This window comes from Sminthopsis crassicaudata, chromosome 3, assembly GCF_048593235.1.
Source record: "Sminthopsis crassicaudata isolate SCR6 chromosome 3, ASM4859323v1, whole genome shotgun sequence".
Lineage (NCBI taxonomy): Eukaryota > Metazoa > Chordata > Mammalia > Dasyuromorphia > Dasyuridae > Sminthopsis > Sminthopsis crassicaudata.
Window position 1 is genome coordinate 81,784,237 of NC_133619.1, and position 17,887 is coordinate 81,802,123.

Here is a 17,887-nt window from a genome sequence, read left to right on the forward strand (position 1 = left end):
TGACCATGCAGTAGCTAATTGAAGATACTGTTTAGAATTTGCAAGTGGAAATAAGTGAGAATACTTGACTTACAGAATGGAGAAAGAAGAAGAGGAGAGGGGACAATTGTATCATAGTTTTAGTTTATTTTATTGGGCAAGTTAGTTAACCTTTTAGTGCCCCAAGAATTGATTCCATTTAACAAAATGAGGATAATACCTCTTCTTTTTCACAAAGTAAGAACTGAGTAAGGTGAGGTGAACATGTCAAGATAATATTCAGGATGTTTTTCAAGTTTATGTTCTTAGTTTTCAGGTCAAATACTTTATCAGCTAAGAAGGTTACTTTTATCTACTGTGCCAGTTTGCTGCAGTCAGCAAAAATTCAAAACACTGCAGCATGACAAGCAGGCAGGGGGTTTATACTAACCAAGCCAATTCTGTTATCTAAGCTATTTTTATTATAGATACACAAAAGCTACAGTCTATTGTAGGCTGTTGATTCTTGAATGTAAGGGTTTTGTTTTTCATAAGATTTATTGGTTTTGTATTATTAGTTTGAAGCAACTACAAAATATAGTTACATGGGAGGGGGAAGAGTTTATTTCTGAAGAAGTAATGAAGAGAAGAACATATATTTAAGTTTAAAGATTGAATAATATGGTGGTCAGAATGGTTATTGTTAGAGAACATAGAATAACATTTCTTATGTCAGTGAATTGTCTGATATAGAGTGCTTTCAAACAGATTCATCATTCCTTAAAAATAGCTCTCTTTCTTACTATAATGTATCATGATAAAACTTTCTCATAATTCTATTTATTTCCTTTCTAGGTGCTTTTGTTTGTGATTCATATTTTATTTCCCTTTTCTTCTTACATTTGTAAACAAATTGGATTCTTATTTTATTATATACCTATATCAATTCTTGTATATAAATATATTCTATATCACCTTTGTAGGTAGCACTGATAGATATTGGTAGATAATCTCAAAATAGTTTCTCTTTTACTCTATAATGATTGTCACCATTTTGGCATCAAGTTTTCCTTTCTAATTCTGTTTTTTTATTGATAATAAGGTTAATGGAGTGTCCTCAACCTGATTATCAGTTCAGAAAATTTGACCTAGGATTAAAAATATGAATGAAATGGAATAATGTGAATAATAATTGACTATATTAAAAAATAGAAACAATTTGTTAATTTCCCTCTCTTCAAACTAGTGCTTTAGACTGAAGGTGACTCATTAGCATTTTTTAGATTGATTCCATATGCTGGAAAAAAGCTAATGGTATTTTTCAGTACAGAATTTCTGCTTTAAGGAAAGGTAATTTACTTTTCAGTAGAAAATGAGAAATTTACTTTTTTTTTTTTTTTGATTAGGAAGCAAAGCCTTCTGCTGAGGACTTAGGGGAAAAGAAAGAAGGAGAATACATTAAACTCAAAGTCATTGGACAGGTGAGTACCATCTTTTACCTAATCTGTCTGGTGATTGTGGCCTCCTTTCATCTCTCCCTTTGTTTTAATTATCTCACATTTGTTCTTTTTTATGGATTGCTACAATCCTTGTAGTCCTCTCTGCTTCCTTGCTATTTTTTTTTCTTTTTTTCTTTTTTGCTTCCTTGCTATCTTAACTCCTTAGAAGACTCAGTCTTAATACTATCCTCTCCCCTTGAATTGTCTTCTCTTTATAGCACCATTCATACCTGGCTGGATCCAACCTCTGGCATAACTCCCTCACACCTTTTCTACTCTTTCTAGGGTGGGCAACACTTAAATGGAGCCTGAGGAAATCACATAAACCTGCTGACTGGGATTTTTTACAGTTTTATCTACCAGGCCTTTTCTAGTCTTTTATACCATTCTGTTACCCCTTCATTTTAGTAGATGATTAAGCAAAATAGAGGTGCTACACTAGGAGCTCCTTTTTCTCCCCATTCAATTTGTCAGAGCCTTTTGTATCATTCTTCACTTTGCTTTTTTTTTTTTTTTTTTTTTTTTTTGCCAAGACCAACTGCTCTACTTTTGCTTTTTATATTGTTTCTTCCGGAAGGATTAGCTTCCCTCTGATCTTCAATTTCTTCTTTTCTACTGATTATTCCCTGCTTCCTGGAATTACATTCAGATCTTCCTCAGTGCCTGCTGCATTGCAGGCCTTTAATTAATGTTTATTGACTTGACTTCTCCATACCCTCCAAATTTTCATAACTCTGCTAAACTCTTGACCTGTTGTTCAGAAAGTCCCTTCTCTTTTATGATACAATGCCTGGAAAAAAGTCCGTAGTATAATCTTTGACTTTTTATTTACCTTTGTTATTTCTCAATCCCTGAAAGTTTGGATTTTGACATTACTACTCAATTGGAGATATTTTCTCTAGTTGATTTATTATTATTTTTAATACACATTGCTTTATGAATCATGTTGGGAGAGAAAAATCAGAAAAGGGAAAAACCATGGGAGAGAAAAAAACCAGAAAAACAAAGTGAAAATAGCATGTGTTAATTTACATTTTATCTCCATAGTTTTTTTTCTGAATACAGATGGCATTTTCTATCCAAACTCTATTGAGATTGCCTTGAATTGCTGAACCACTGAGAAGACCAAGTCTTTCATAGTTGATCTCCACATATTCTTGCTGTTTCTGTGTACGATGTATTTCTGGTCTGCTTGTTTCACTCAGCATCAGTTCATGTAAATCTTTCCAGGCCTTTTTAATATCATCTTGTTCATTTTTTATAAAACAGTAATATTCCATAGCTTTCATGTACCATAACTTATTCAGTCATTCCCCAGTTGATGGGTATCTACTCATTTTCCAATTCTTTGGAATCACAAAAAGAACTGCTACAAACATTTTTGCACATGTGGATCCTTTTCCCTCCTTTATGATTTCCTTGGGATATAGACCCAGTAGTGGCTGGGTCAGAGGATATGCACAGTTCAATAGCACTTTGGACATAGTTCCAAATTGCTCTCAAGAATAGTTGGATCATTTCACAATTCCACCGACAATGCATTAATGTCCCAGTTTCCCCACATCCCCTCTAACATTTGTCATTATCCTATCCTTTTCGTCATTATAGCCAACCTGAGAGGTATGAGATGATACATCAGAGTTCTTTTAATTTGCATTTCTCTAATCAGTAATTTGAAATTTTTTTTCATATGACTCTAGATGGCTTTAATTTTATCATCTGAAAATTGTTCGTTTCCTTTGACAATTTGTCAATTGGGGAAACACTTTTGTTCTTATAAATTTGACAGTTCTTTATGTATTTTAGAAATAAAACCTTTATCAGAAACACTGGCTATAATTTTTTTCCCCAGCTTTGGACTTAAGGGAATGATTTTAAAAGATATTTCTTATGGGTTCATGATTTGAGCATAAAGGGTCGGTACCATAAGCAAATTAGGAAAGTAAGTGATAATTTACCTATCAGATCTTTGGAGAAGGGAAGAATTTATGACCAAAGAAGAACTAGAGAACATTATGAAATGCAAAATGGACAACTTTGATGACATTAAATTAAAAAGTGTTTGCACAAACAAAACACAATTAAGATTAAAAGTATAAAACTGGGAAAATTTTGTATAGCCAATATAAAGAACTGTGCCAAAAATTTATAAGAATGTAAGTCTTTCCCCAATTCATAAATGAGCATAGTTGATTTTTTATTTGCTAAAATCTGATGACGTTTTCTCAGTCTTATTCTTTACCTCTCTGTAGATTTTTATGCTTACTGCTTCATTCTCTTGGATTCTCTCTTCCTTTGGCTTTGTGACACTGCTCTCTCTATTTTCTTTGATTTATCTGACTGCTGATTCCATATTCATATCTTAGCTCTAAGGCTTTGGCTTGGGCTCTCTCCCTATCCTCTCTTGGTGATGTCATCAACTACTTTTGGTTACTTTATCATCTCCACATCCATCTCCATCAGCTCCCACATTTATATATCCAGCCTTAATCCCTTTCCTGAGTTATGGCCCTATGTCACCAGCTGCCTGTTAGCATTCCCTACCTGGATGTTATGTAAGCAACTCAAACTCGGCATGTCCATACAGAACTTACTCTCTTTCTGAAATCTCCTCCAAACTTCCCTGTTTTCACTGAAGGCATCATCCCAGCTTTTCAGTGGCCTTGAAGTTATTCTTAACTCTTCTTGTCTTCCTCCCCTTTAATTCAATTGCCAAATCTTTTCATTTCTACTTTATATTTCTGTTCCCCATTTTTTTATTTACATGATTGCCACCCTAAATCAGACCCTTATCACCACTTGCTTGCATTATTGCAGCAGTCTCCTAATTGGACTTCCAGCTTCTGATCTTTACCTTTTGTAATTCATCTTCCACACAGTTTCCAAAACAAGTTTCTTAAAAATTTCATCATTGTTATTATCTGACAAAAAAATCTGTGTTTAGTAGTTATAGCAGATAAAGAGCCAAGATATTGGCTAACATCAGAAATCACAAATTGTTTCTGTTTTTTCCATTATTACATCAAAATATCTACAGATTTTTTTTATGCAGATTTTTTTTTCTTTTAATAAGATATTTTGGGTAATATGATCACTGCCTAAAGTGTCTTGGTCCATATTAAAAATTGTTCACACCTCTACTTGTAATGTGTTAGTAGGCCTTTTCCCCCCCTATAATTCATCAAAACTGACTTTTTTTTTCCCTTTAAAACCTGTTTAATTGAGTAATCCTACATAAGTGCTTTGTTATTTGGCCTATATTTTTATGGGAATAAGGTGGTTCAAAAGGGTTATTTTAATTTAAATTTCTCAAAATTTGAATAGTTTTCAAGTGATTGTTAACCATTTGTGTTTCCTCCTCTGAGAATTAATTATCTGTTCATAATTTTTTTTTTAAATCATTTAATGATCAAGAGATTGTTAGGATTCTAGAATATAAAGCTGGAAGGGACTTTGGAGATTATTCAATCTAATTTCTTCACTTAATAGATAAGAAGACTAAGTTCTGCTCTCCTTCAGAACCAGTTTTCTTTCTACTATAACATATGCTAGTACCCTTATAAATTTTTGTATCACTTGTGATTCTGAATGTCAGATTTTTATCCGATACATTTACCACAAAATCCCTCCCCAATCTTCCATTAAAAATACTTTGGTAGTATTTCTCTTTATTGTAAAAGTACTTTTATATAGTCATTCATCCATTTTTGTCTAATAAATTGCTTTCATTTATTTGATATATCTTTCTTCTGCACAATTGGGGCAACCAAATTATTTTTAAAATTATAAATCAGTTGGAGTTTATTGGAATAGATAGTATGAATTGTGAGTCTAAATTTTTGCCTTACTCTTAATTGATTTCCTTAGTGATAATTCTTAGCTTTTCCTTTTCTCTAAATTTTTTTAATCTTGGGTTTATCAAATATGATTTTATTTTGCTTCTTTTTGATTCTAATTTTTTTTATTTTGTTTCATTGATTTGTTTTTGTTATATACTACCAAATAGCTTTTTTTTTTTGCTCAAAAAAATTTATTTTAAACAATTCTTTTCTTTTTAAATTTGGAATTCCAAATTCTTTTTCTTTCCACCCTTCTCCCTAACCCACTGAGAAGGCAAGCATATGATATCAATTATCCATGTGAAATCATGTAAAATATATTACCATATTAGCAAGAAAAATAAAGTGAGAAAACTATGCTTCAATTTGTACTCAAACTCATCAATTCTCTCTGAAGGTGAATAGCATTTTCTCATCATAAGTCCTTTGGGATTGTTTTGGTTCACTGTATTGATCAGAGTAGCTAAGTCTTTCACAATTGAACATCATTACAACATTCCTGTTACTGTGAACAATGTTTTCCCAGTTCTTCATTTTGTATCAGTTCATCATATAGGTCTTGCCATATTTTTATGAAACCACTACTTCATTTCTTATGATACAATAGTTCTCTATTCTATATATATTTTTGTGCATGTAGGTCCTTTTACTTGTTCTTTCATTTCTTTGGAATAGAGACCTAGTAGTAGTATTGCTGTGTTAAAGAATATGCAGAGTTTTGTAGTTTTTTGGGCATAGTTTCAAATTATTTTTTAGAATGATTGGATCAATTTACAATTACCAATAGTGGATTACTATACCTATTCTCCCCTCATCTCTTCCAGATTTTTTTTCATTTCTGATAGGTGTGAGATAAGTACCAAGTAGTTTTGATAATTATTTGTTTTATTTTGCCATGTAATAGTATAAGATTTTTCTTCCTCCATCATCCATCTTATATTTTTATGATTTTCCCTTAATATTCTCATTTTTTTGTATTTTTAATAAGCTTTATTTTCCAAATATATGTAAAGATAGCTTTCAACATTTGTTTTTGTAAGAATTTGTATTCCAAGTTTTTCTTTCTTCCTTTTCTTAAGAACTCCCCCTTCCCCAAGACAGAAAGTAATAGGATATAGTTTAAATATATGCAGTTCTTTTACACATATTTGTCATGTTCTGTAAGAAAACTAAGACCAAAAGGGGAATAAATCAATGAGATTCTTTCCTTTTTTTTTTTTTTTTTTTTTTTTTTTTTTTTTTTAAAGAAGATATAAGGATTCACATTGGGGTGTGCAGGGAGGGTAGAATGAGGCAAGATTTGAAACTACCTTTACTAAGCTATTTAGAAAGGCTTTTGAAGCACATTAGTGAAAATATTATATTCAGTAAAATCATTTGGGGCCAAATAAAAGAGGTCCTTGATAAAAAGAAGTAACTTTTTTCTTTTCTGTTCTTAGGACAGCAGTGAAATTCACTTCAAGGTGAAAATGACAACACATCTCAAGAAACTCAAAGAATCATACTGTCAAAGACAGGTTTGTATAGTATAATTTCCTTTTATCAGGAAAAAAAATTAAATTCTATGAGAAAGAATAATCATAGGAAAAAGTTGTTTTCCTTTCATTTCTTTAACCATTAGTAATTTGGGATGGAGGATTGCCTGTAGCATTACTTTTGCCATGTTTGCTGGGATTTACTTGATGTGAATCATTTCTTCTTGTGAAATAATAAAGGTAAAATCATTTTGAAATATTAAGTGCTATATAAATGCTAAGTACTAAATCATGACTAATCAGGAAATTTTTTTTTTTTATATTGGCTCTTGTACATTTTATTCTTAGTTTTCAGGTAATGTGTTAGTAGGCCTTTTTCCCCTCTATAATTCATCAACACTGACTTTTTTCTTTTAAAGGCTAATAGGTTTTTAGATATGTTAGATTTAAGTGTGTATGATGAACATAGAACCAAGGACCACTGCTTAATGAATTGTATTATTTGATAGTGAAACTACTGATAATAATGAAACCTACTGATACTAACTCTAGATATTCAAAATCTAACGATAATTTTGGTATCAAAAGCTTCTAGTATATACCTTCTTATTGGATCTTTAGTTCCTTTAAAATTGGTTTTCTTTAGAAATATTTTCATAGTTTGTGAAGATAGTGAAGATGACTCAATTTATGATTCACTTATTTTATAAAAATAATCATTGCTGCTCTTTACCTTAGTATAAATTCTTCATAAGGCATTTAAAGATAATTCATAGGTGAAAAGATGAGAGAAATAGATAGACCTATTGTACAGTATTTCTTACATTATCACAATATATTTTATTATATATATAATGTTGGTTATTGTATAATAAAAAATTAGTCAGTTCTGTTTATAGTAAGGACAAAATCCCATTAATTTTGACTTTATTCTGAATTTTTGATAAAATAGTTTATTAGATTAGCTATTTACCTTTGTAGTATGTGTAGATCTGAGGGGGAAAAGCAATTAAACTATACTAGTCCCTAGAGCCAAGTGTGATGGCTGTTTAAAATATTGACTAAAATAAATACTTTTAATCATCCACATCAACATGTAGTGACATTCTAATTAAATGTATTCTTAATTGCATAAAACATTACTTAATGACTTCTATTGGACTTCTAATTTAGTTAATAAATATACTTGTCAGTAATAAAACTTATTCCTTCTAAAAGTATTTTGTAATTTACACTTTTAATTCAAACTAGGATTGTTCCCAATTACTTCAAAAGAGTAATAAGCCTTTACTGTGTTATCAATCCAAACAAAGTTGAGTTTCACCCATCTAATTTGTGCTTGATCTGTTTTATTAGACATTGGATGTGTTTTGGTTTTGTTTCAAAATTTTATTTCTTCATCAATCCATACAAAACTCTAGTATTCTGAGCCTTGGTCTCTTCAAGTAAAATGAAGGCTAGGTCATCAGTAAGGTCCCCTCCAGTTCTGAATCCTATGATCCTATAGCTTTTTGTTGTTCCTATATTGTCTGAAGCATTCAATTTGTATGTGGCATTCAAATAAGCCACATTTTCAATCAGTTAGGTTTTTTAAAGAGGATTTTTAAATATTTATGGTAGAGAGGGAGTATCTAATTCAGATTCCCAGTGGTAGTTATTCAGTAGTCATTGTGTTGTTTTTAACATTACAAAGTACTTTATGTACATTATCTTATTTGATCTCCACAACAATCCTGTGAGATAACAGCTAAAAAATTGGCCTTTTTACTGTTGAGGAAACTGTAACCGGGAGGTTAAGGGTCTTGCCTCAGGACACTTAGCTATTAAATGTCTGAGGTAGAATTTGAATCCAGTCTTTCTGATGTCAGTTCCAGGACTATCTATATCCACCACTGTATATACTTGCTTCTTGAGTTAACTAATTTGATTTAGATCACACTAACAAATTGATTGGATCCAGTCTCTTAATAGTTCTTTTCGCTAAAACATGTTTTTCCTTTATAATTTTATCAGCATTACAAATTTATTCATTTAAATGATAGTGCAATAGAAAGAACATTAATCTGGGAGACAGGGATCTCAGTCTAAGTCCTTGATCCTTGATTGACTTTGGAAAAGTGAGAGTCCCTTCTAATTCTAAATCCATGAATTTATCATGAGACAGGATACTTGCATACATACACACGTAGATATGTATAGTGTTCTTCATTCCTTTTTTGTTTTGTATCCTAAGTAATAAATATAACCACAAATAGTTCAATAGGATCTACCATTCATTTTAGAGTTAGTAGAAATGAAATGTTAGATTCCCCCAATTAAAAAAAAATTAAAAATTTAATTTTCTCCCAATTACATATTAAAATAATTTTAAAAATTCATTTAAAAAAGTTTTGAGTACCAAATTCTTTTTCTCCTTCCTTTCCCATCTCATTGAGAAAGCAGGCAATTAGATACGTTATGTATGTGCAGTCATGCTAAACATTTCCATATAAGTCATGATGTAGAAAAAAAAATATGCTTTGATCTCTATTTAAACTCTATCAGTTCTTTCTCTGGATATGGATAGTATTTTTCATTCTAAATCTTTCAAAATTGTCTTGGATTATTGTATCACTGAAAATAGCTAAATCATTCACTATTGATCACTGTGTAATTATTAATCTTACTATGTGTAATATTTTCCTGGTTGTTCTCATTTCACTTTGCCAGCAGTTCATTTAAGTCTTTCCAGGTTTTTCTGAAAGCATCCCACTCATGATTTCTTACAGCACAAATGTATTCCATCATATTCATTTACTATCAAAACTTGTTCAGCCATTCCTCAGTTGATGAAATTAATTTGCATCTCTCTGCCACCAGAAAAGAACTGTTATAAATATTTTTTGTACATGTGTCTTTTTAATTTTTGTTTTTAAAATATCTTTGGGATATAGACTTAGTAGTGGTATTGCTGAATCAAAGTGTAGCCCTTTGAACATAGTTCTAAATTATTCAGAAGGTTGGCTTGTTCACAACTTCACCAACAGTGCATCAGTGTCCCACTTTTCCCACATCCCTTCCAACATTTTTCATTTTCCTTTTCTGTCATAATCTAGTGGATATGGTAGTTTAGAGTTGTTTTAATTTCCATTTCTCCAATCCATGATGATTTCGAGTAGCATCTTTTCATATGAGAATAGCTTTGATTGCTGTCTGAAAACTGCCTATTCATATTCTTTGATTTTATCAATGGGAAAATCTCTCTTATTTTTATAAATTTGACTCAGTTCTCTATATATTTGAGAGATAAAGACCTTTATCAAAGAAATTTGGTGCAACATTATCCCAATGATTACCACTATTTCCCATTTCCCTTTATCCTATTCCCTCTCTCCCTCCTTCTTTCCTCCCTTCCACCCTCTCTCTCTCTGTCTCTGTCTCTATCTCTCTCTGTTCTCTGTCTCTGTGTCTTGAGATTGAAGTCAATGGATCTGGTCAAATTTGACCTTTATCACTTTTAAGCTATTTGACCTTGTCCAAATTTGTTACATCCATAATTCTTACATAAATCTACTAAAAGAAAGCAACATTTTGTTTTTAACATTAACAAAAATCTCATAGAATGTTACTTATTTCATAAACTTTTTGTATTGAGGAAAATGTTTCTATTGTTTATATTCAGAAATGATATTTGACCTGGAAGTTCATGTTAGGTTGAGTTGCTCCTTTCTAGTTTTCTAGATTTTCCTTCAATAGATAAGAAACAGATTCATAGTTATATTTTTCCATTACTTAATCATCCAACTCATGATGCAAAAGAGAAACTTAATTGCCCTATTTTTATTTTAAAAGAAAATCCTTGACTGTATATATTTTGGTTTCTCTTTTAAAAGGATCCCGATCCCCTCCCCCTTTCCATGGTAGCCTATAGTGAGAAAAAAAACAACCAAAAAACAGTACATTTGATTGCTTCGTGGAAAATCATTTGCTTCCAGGAAAGCCAATTTATAAGCCTTTGAAAAGAGTATGTTCTTGAACTTTGCTATAGGATTACATTCCTTAGGCTCATTGTCATTGACAAAATTTCTGATTAAATGTAACTTATTTTCAATTATCATGGCATTACCTCTCTTTTCTCCCAATAGTCTTACAGATTGTTATATTAGGCTTATTTTAGCCCTCATGCTAGCCCATCTTGTGCTGATTTTTGTTACAGGAAGATTCTTTTCTTGAATTAGTGGGCTGCATAATTAGAATTCTTTAACCCAGCTGAGTGGTGCTGTAGAGCCATAGGACTGGGCCTGAGGTCAGAAGATTCATCTTCCTGAGTTCAAATCTGCCCCCCTCCCCCCCCCCCCCAAATTGAGTAACTTAGTGGGCAAGTCACTTCACCCTGTCTTGCCTCAGTTTCCTCTTCTGGTAAAGGAGCCAGAGAAGGAAATGGTAAACCACTGCAGTATTCTGCCAAGAAAATTGCAGATGTGGAGTCAGATACAAATGAAAAAATGATTCAATGGTAGCCACCACCCTGGTCACATGCATCTGGCAACCTTCATTTTGCCTACTCTTACATAGGAAACTGTTTTCTGCAGGCTGTTGCTTGTCTTTCATTGTTGCTTTAAGATTTCTTTCGTTTTTCTCTAACTCAGTGCCCCTCAGCTCATGAGGCGACTCCTTCTCAATTAGTCCAGCTTCTCTCCTTGGTCGTGTCCTTTTAAGCAGGTCTGCAGACTGTGGGGCCAGCAGTAGCAGGCAGGGGAGGGGGAAACCTCATTACTAACCCTTCCTTCTGCAGGCTTCTTTAGTCTTGGAGCTGGTTTCCTAGGCAGCAGCCCCAGCCTCAGCCCCATTTTCTCAGCAACTCCTTTCTGAGGGAATAGTCAGGAGAATTCAAATCTTATTCTAAAACAGAGCTAAATCTTATTTTAGTCTTTTATATTCCCTAAGACCATCATTGTTTCCTATGTTATGTTGTCTTCTTCCTCAGGGTTTAATAATTATTATAGCTCATGTTCATGTAGTAATATTATCCATATACAGCCTCTATTGAAAGCAGTATTTGAGGGGCAAAAGAGAAGCAGCATGAGAGAAAGCAAGCAAGAGAGAAAGAGCATTAGATTGGGCAGATCATTTAAATCTTCCTGATTCTTGCTTTTTTAATTTACAAAATGTTCTACAAACTTCTTGTTTTTATGAGGTAAATATTTTGTAAATCTTAAAGCACAATAGAAATGCTTATAGTTATTGAGATCTAGGGACTTTTAGCTTCTGACTTCAGGTACATTGAAGCTCACTACATAGTTGTGGCTCAGCCTTTACATAAAGGAGAAAGGGGTATTTATGGGAGTGGGAGTGGAGTGGAGATTGGATGGTAGTAGCAGCTAGCTTTCATTTATATAGCACTTTTAAAGTTTGCAGAGCACTTTTACAAATATAATTTGACTCTCACAGCAACCTTAGGAAATGGGTACCATTATCAACTCCATTTTACAGACAAGGAAACTGAGGCAGGCAGAAGAAAATCAGTTCAGTAAAACTAACTTAAAATATATTTTTAAAAATCTGACATTTTATATGGTGTCTCATATCTCCTATTTCTTGCTGTTTTTACTAAGAAAAACCTTTAGAGAACTGAACTGTATTATTTATTTTAAGGAAGAGGGCTTATTTGTGTGCTGGGATGAGGGGTAAAAGGGAAAGGAGTTGTTCAGGAGAAAGAAACCTTGGTTGGAATTTTAAAGTGGTGACTGTGGAAAAGGAAGTAGGCCCATCAATTCCTGGAGCTTTCAGCACTGGCTGAGAAATGTACAGCCATTACCTCCCTAGTTTTATACTTCCAACCCCATGAAACCAGATTTTTCTCCCTACAGCTCCTGCCCTTGTTTGAGCTAATGCTGTAGTCCTGGATCCAGTTGGTTAGAGTTTAGAGTATGTTCTTATTGTTGGTGGAAGGGAGAGGGAGGGAAGATGAAAGGGGAGAGGGGCAGCTCCCTGCTTCAGTGAAGAGTGTGTGTTCCTAGACACCACGTTGAAACTGTGAATGCATTTTCTTGAAGAAAGAAAACTGTGTAGTTAGTTTGTGTTGTGCTTTTAGTACAGGAGTGAGATTCAGTTAAATCAAGGGTAAAGTCAATTTTTGTGATCTGACACGGGAACCCAGCCACCATTCACATAAAGGCATTCTGGGTTGTAAACTCAGGCCCAAGAGCAAACTTTTGGGGGACAGCCTCTTCAGGCAAAATGAGCTTATAATAGGTGTTCTGTTTGGACAAGTAATTAATGTAACTAGTTTTAGAATAATAACTGAGTTTTAATTTTAAAGCATTTTAATAATGTTTATCTGTTATGGGTATACGAGTGTGTTTGGTAATAAATATTTCTAAGCAAACTAACTTGGTAATGGTAGCATAACTTTGAAAAAAGAACCTTGATTTTTTTCATCTTTTCTCTCTACACTGGAAAAAAAAAGTAATATATTAACTTAATCAGTAACCAAGGGTAGTTGATATTGTTTTTCTGTATCGTTGGGAGAAAAGTTTTCAAGGAAAGCCACAAGGCAAAAATGAAAATTGAGCCTTAATCTCAAATAGAACATAAAATGAAAAACAGGTCACAAAGGTCATCTTTCTAAAAAAACTAAGGCTCGTCAGAATAGGTTCCATTTTTCTTTTTGTGCCTTAGAATATGTTTTCAGTGATTCTCAGGCTCTAGATAATTTCTGAATATACCAGAACACTCATTTTTTGGTATGAATTTAATAGATAAAATGATCTGAACCTTTTAACAGTGAGATTTATTTCCTACAAAAGTAGTGTCTAGTGAATCCTGTTTTTCCATTGATTTCCATTGTACTTTAGAATTTTATTTCTACAGAAACTTTATTGACTCCAGTACCTAGTAATCCCACTTATGAGTCCTATGTTGACTTCAGGAGACTCCTGCCTTTGTCAGTTTACTTGCATTTAATTCTTTCATATATCCCCAATAATTCATATGGGTAATCATTTTACATGATCTTCAAGACTTATTTTAAAAGAATTTAAAAGACATATATAAAATCATATCATTTAATTAAAGCACTTTTGTTTTAAGAACAATTTTTAAAATGTAGAGATAGTTTGGTGTAGTGTATAGCTAGTCTCAGAGCCAAGGAAGACTGATCCATGACTTCCAACTTAGACACATCTTGCTATGTGACCCTAGGCTTGTCATGTAATCACTCGGGATTCCAGGCCTTTTAAACTTTTTAAAACTGTAAGTCACAGAGCAGGTGGTGATTTTCATTGGTTAAAAGTAGTTTTCTCACAGATATATAGCTAAATCCCCAAATATATTAAAATACAGTCAATATCCATTTTTTTAGGGAATTCTTTTTTGACCTCATAGGTCTTGAATGTATAAAGTAGTCACAGTTAAACTATGACACTTGTCTTAGCTATTAATTAGGAATTTTTAGCTAAAAGGTACTTTCATATTTGTAGATAATTTAAGTAGTCACCAATTTGTGCCAGATAGTAACTAATGTGTTCATTCTTTTCTCTCAACTATTGTTAATGTTAATGGCTAATTTGATTGAGAGTGGTGTCTAGGTCGCCAGTTTTGTTTGTTTGTTTTTTAATATATTTCAGCTAGTAGCTATAGGAAGACATTAGATTGTTTCTTAAATCTAGTTTCTAAATCTAGATCTATATAAATCAAAATTTGCCTAGTTTGGGGAGTTTTGTTGAGGGTTGTTTAACACATATCTGGGTTTGAATTTTTATGCCAGTCTTATGCCTAGTTTGGGGAGTTTTGTTGAGGGTTGTTTAACACATATCTGGGTTTGAATTTTTATGCCAGTCTTATGATTTTTGTTTGCATGGATTATTCAGATTGATGACACATGGGTTTTTTGAGGATGTCAGTCTTATACCTTTAATTTTATGGGTTATTCTCTGCAACTTGTTGGAGCATCAGAGTTTGTAGTTTTATGCAAGAAACACTTATAGCTAATGTATTTTTTCTAAATGCTTCTTTTCAAAAAATTTTTTTTTAGGGTGTTCCAATGAACTCACTCAGGTTTCTCTTTGAAGGTCAGAGAATTGCTGATAATCATACTCCAAAAGAGGTGAGTACAATCTTTACTGGAAGTGAACAAATAAAAATTTAATTTTATAGTATTTCCATACTAAAATCTAATTTAAATTGTGATGATGATAGTTTCCCATTTGTTACTTTAAAAAAATTTTTTTTAAGAAGAAAAAGGAAGTATAATTATAAAGCCATGAATTTGTTTGTATAGTTGTGTATACCTGCCTCTTTTAGTGAACATGGCCATGGACAGTGAGACAATGTATTAATTCTGTATCTTAACACATTTAGAAAATGGGCAGGGGCAGCTAGATGGTGCAGTGTGGCTCAGGGCACCCGTCCTGGATTCCGGAAGACCTGAGTTCAAATCCAACCCAGACACTTAACAAGTGACAAGTCTTAACCCTAATTGCCTCTCTCCCCCTCCCCCTCAAGAAAGAAAAGGAAATGGGCAGAAGAATTTTATATAATCTCATTTAGTTAAATTCACTTTAAAAATACTCTTTGCCCTACTATTAAATTACATTTTTCTTTTTTTCTCACAGCTGGGCATGGAGGAAGAAGATGTGATTGAAGTTTATCAGGAACAGACAGGGGGTCATTCAGCAGTTTAGATCATCTGTTTGTTTTTTTTTTTTTTTTTTTTTTTTCCTTTTCCCCTTAATCCTTTTTTATTTTTAAACAATAGTTCTTTTGTAATGTGGTGTTTGACACTGAATTGAAACTGGCACCCTATCTCTGGGAGTCTTACTTTCAAAGTCTGGTATTTTGAATTCTAGTGCTCATTATACACTATCATTTGTTTTCATTGTGCTGAACTCTTGTGATCAAGCCGCAGCCCCCTTCCTACTTCCCTACCATCTTTTTGAAATACGTGTATGTATATACATGCCACATTCACTAGGACTGTGCATTGCAGGCTTGAAGGTGATAAGATCTGCCAGAGCGAGTGTTCTAAATGACTTTCATATTGACCCTGAAGTTCTGGTGTGTCATTGCTTCACTCCTGGACTATAACTTTCAGTGGGCGATGGAAGTTTTTCAGAGGACTGAACTGTGGAAAAATGATGTTTCCTTAATTTGAAGCTACTTTTTAACAAATCTGATGGCCTGGACCAGAAGAGGAATATCAGGTTGGAAATGGAGATGATAGATCAGGTTACAGTCATGACTAACTCCAGAGGTGCTTCACTGAAGAGACAAACCATTTTACGATTTTAAATCTTGTCAGAAGAACCCAGAAAAGTTACTAATTTTCCATTAGCAATTAATAAAGGTATTGATGCAGAAATGTATGTAGCAGATCACTGCTATCTTTTGACTTTATTGTACTTTTTGGCCTGGGACATGGGTTTTAAATGGACATTATCTGTACCAGCTTCATTAAAATAAACAAAATATTTGTAAAAACTGTATTAATGTTCTTTTTCTTTTCAGATTTGTAGAAAAACTAAACTATCCCAGACGAATTATTCTTAACAGTATAGTAGACTAACCTGTTAATTCTGAATCTAAATAGTCATTTTCCTTAGTATTCTGTGTGATTGTCATCAGATTAACTCTTCAGCATCAGACTGTGAAATTCCTTCTGAATCTGCGTAAAAATACTAAATTGTGTCCATTGTAACTTCTGTGTTAAGTATGTTATTGTATTCTGATTTTAAGAAAAATTGGTAATCTGTCTATATAGTAATTTTTCAGCTAACCCAAAATAGGATCTTTTCCAGTTCTAGTAAATGGAAGTTTACTGTAAATAATGAATGATGCTCCAAAGTCTTATGTAAATCCTTAAATCTATAGTGATAATTTTAACATTCTTTTTAACACAGATTGTTTCCTGATAAGTTAAGATCTGCTATATTTAGAGATTGTATACCTTTCTTTCTTTCTTTCTTTTCTTTTCTTTTCTTTTTTTTTTTTTTTTTGGTCATTTGATGCTTTGTATAAAATTAAAAAAATTTACTTGTTTCAGATTAGAGAACTGTTTTCCTGTGATCCATTCAACTCTTTTCCTGCCCCACTCCCCAAATAATATCTTATTGTCATGTTGAGCTTGATTCTAAGCTCACCTTCCAGATCAGCTGAACATACTTGAAAAGGACAGGCAAATTTTTATGTTTTGGGCAATAGCTTAGCTTCACAACTCTTTTGGTCTTAAATGTGCATTTCATAAACTATTAATCTCACATAAACTCAGTTAATTGGAAAATAAAGCAATTGAACCGTTTTGCCACATTAATTATAATCCTGTATCTATGACATTAGAAAACTAATAATTTTTTTTTCACATATACATAAACTCTGGATAAGTTATTAAGAGAATTGAATGCTGAACTGTTTGTTTGGCACCTGTAATACAATACTTTGCAAAGATTTAAACCATGTTAAAAAAAAAAAAACATCATCATCATCATTAAACCATTTTTTGAAAGTCTAGAGTTGTTATCTTTTTGGTCATCTTAATTGGATAATTTAACTGTTTGGTAAGGAATATGGTATTTTACTACTTTAAGGACTCATGTTTTGAATGCTTTGATATGCTGGGCCAATAGAGCTCAGGGAAGGAAATTTCTTGATTTTTAACTTTGGGGATTCTTCTCAAAATTCATTGTACTTTGACCTTATGGTTAAATTACAGGTGTATGTATTTGGTGTATTAAAAAAGAAAATAAATTTCAGTGTAAGCAGTTTGTAAAATGAAAGAGGAATTTGTTTTTCCTTAATTCTATTTTGCTTGGTTGATTCATTTCACTGACCCTTTCATAACATAGCCCAAACCAGAGACAAGCTGTTTAAATCTGTCTTTTCTATTTCTCAGTGTGGAGACCATGCTACCATATTGTCTGACCTGTTTTCTTGTCTGATCTACTTGAAGCAAGATTGTCAGTAAAATAACAGCATCAGATCAGAAATCACATTTGCCCAGTAGTAGTAAAGTAACTACACAGAGCAGCACGGTTAACTTCCACTTGTACACTGTTAATTCCTATTCAAATTGAAATATGTCAAAGGAAAAAAATCATTTTGTAGGAATAATGTAGAGGAAATCATGTGCAGACATGAACTT

At 32.6% G+C, this 17,887-nt stretch overlaps 1 protein-coding gene across 2 annotated transcripts in view; it reads left to right on the forward strand.

Moving 5' to 3' along the window:
• Positions 1-17,517, forward strand: part of SUMO1 (small ubiquitin like modifier 1) — a 44,655-nt gene extending 27,138 nt beyond the window's left edge. The window contains exons 2-5 of one of the 2 annotated variants that reach the window (XM_074299026.1): positions 1,365-1,439; positions 6,736-6,813; positions 14,786-14,857; positions 15,366-17,256. In XM_074299026.1, coding sequence (XP_074155127.1) covers positions 1,365-1,439; positions 6,736-6,813; positions 14,786-14,857; positions 15,366-15,434 — 294 coding nt within the window. In that variant the 3' untranslated portion in view covers positions 15,435-17,256. Of the gene's footprint in view, positions 1-1,364; positions 1,440-6,735; positions 6,814-14,785; positions 14,858-15,365 lie in introns of both variants that reach the window. The other variant, XM_074299023.1, reaches the window with a different exon arrangement.
• The last annotated feature ends 370 nt before the right edge of the window (positions 17,518-17,887 follow it).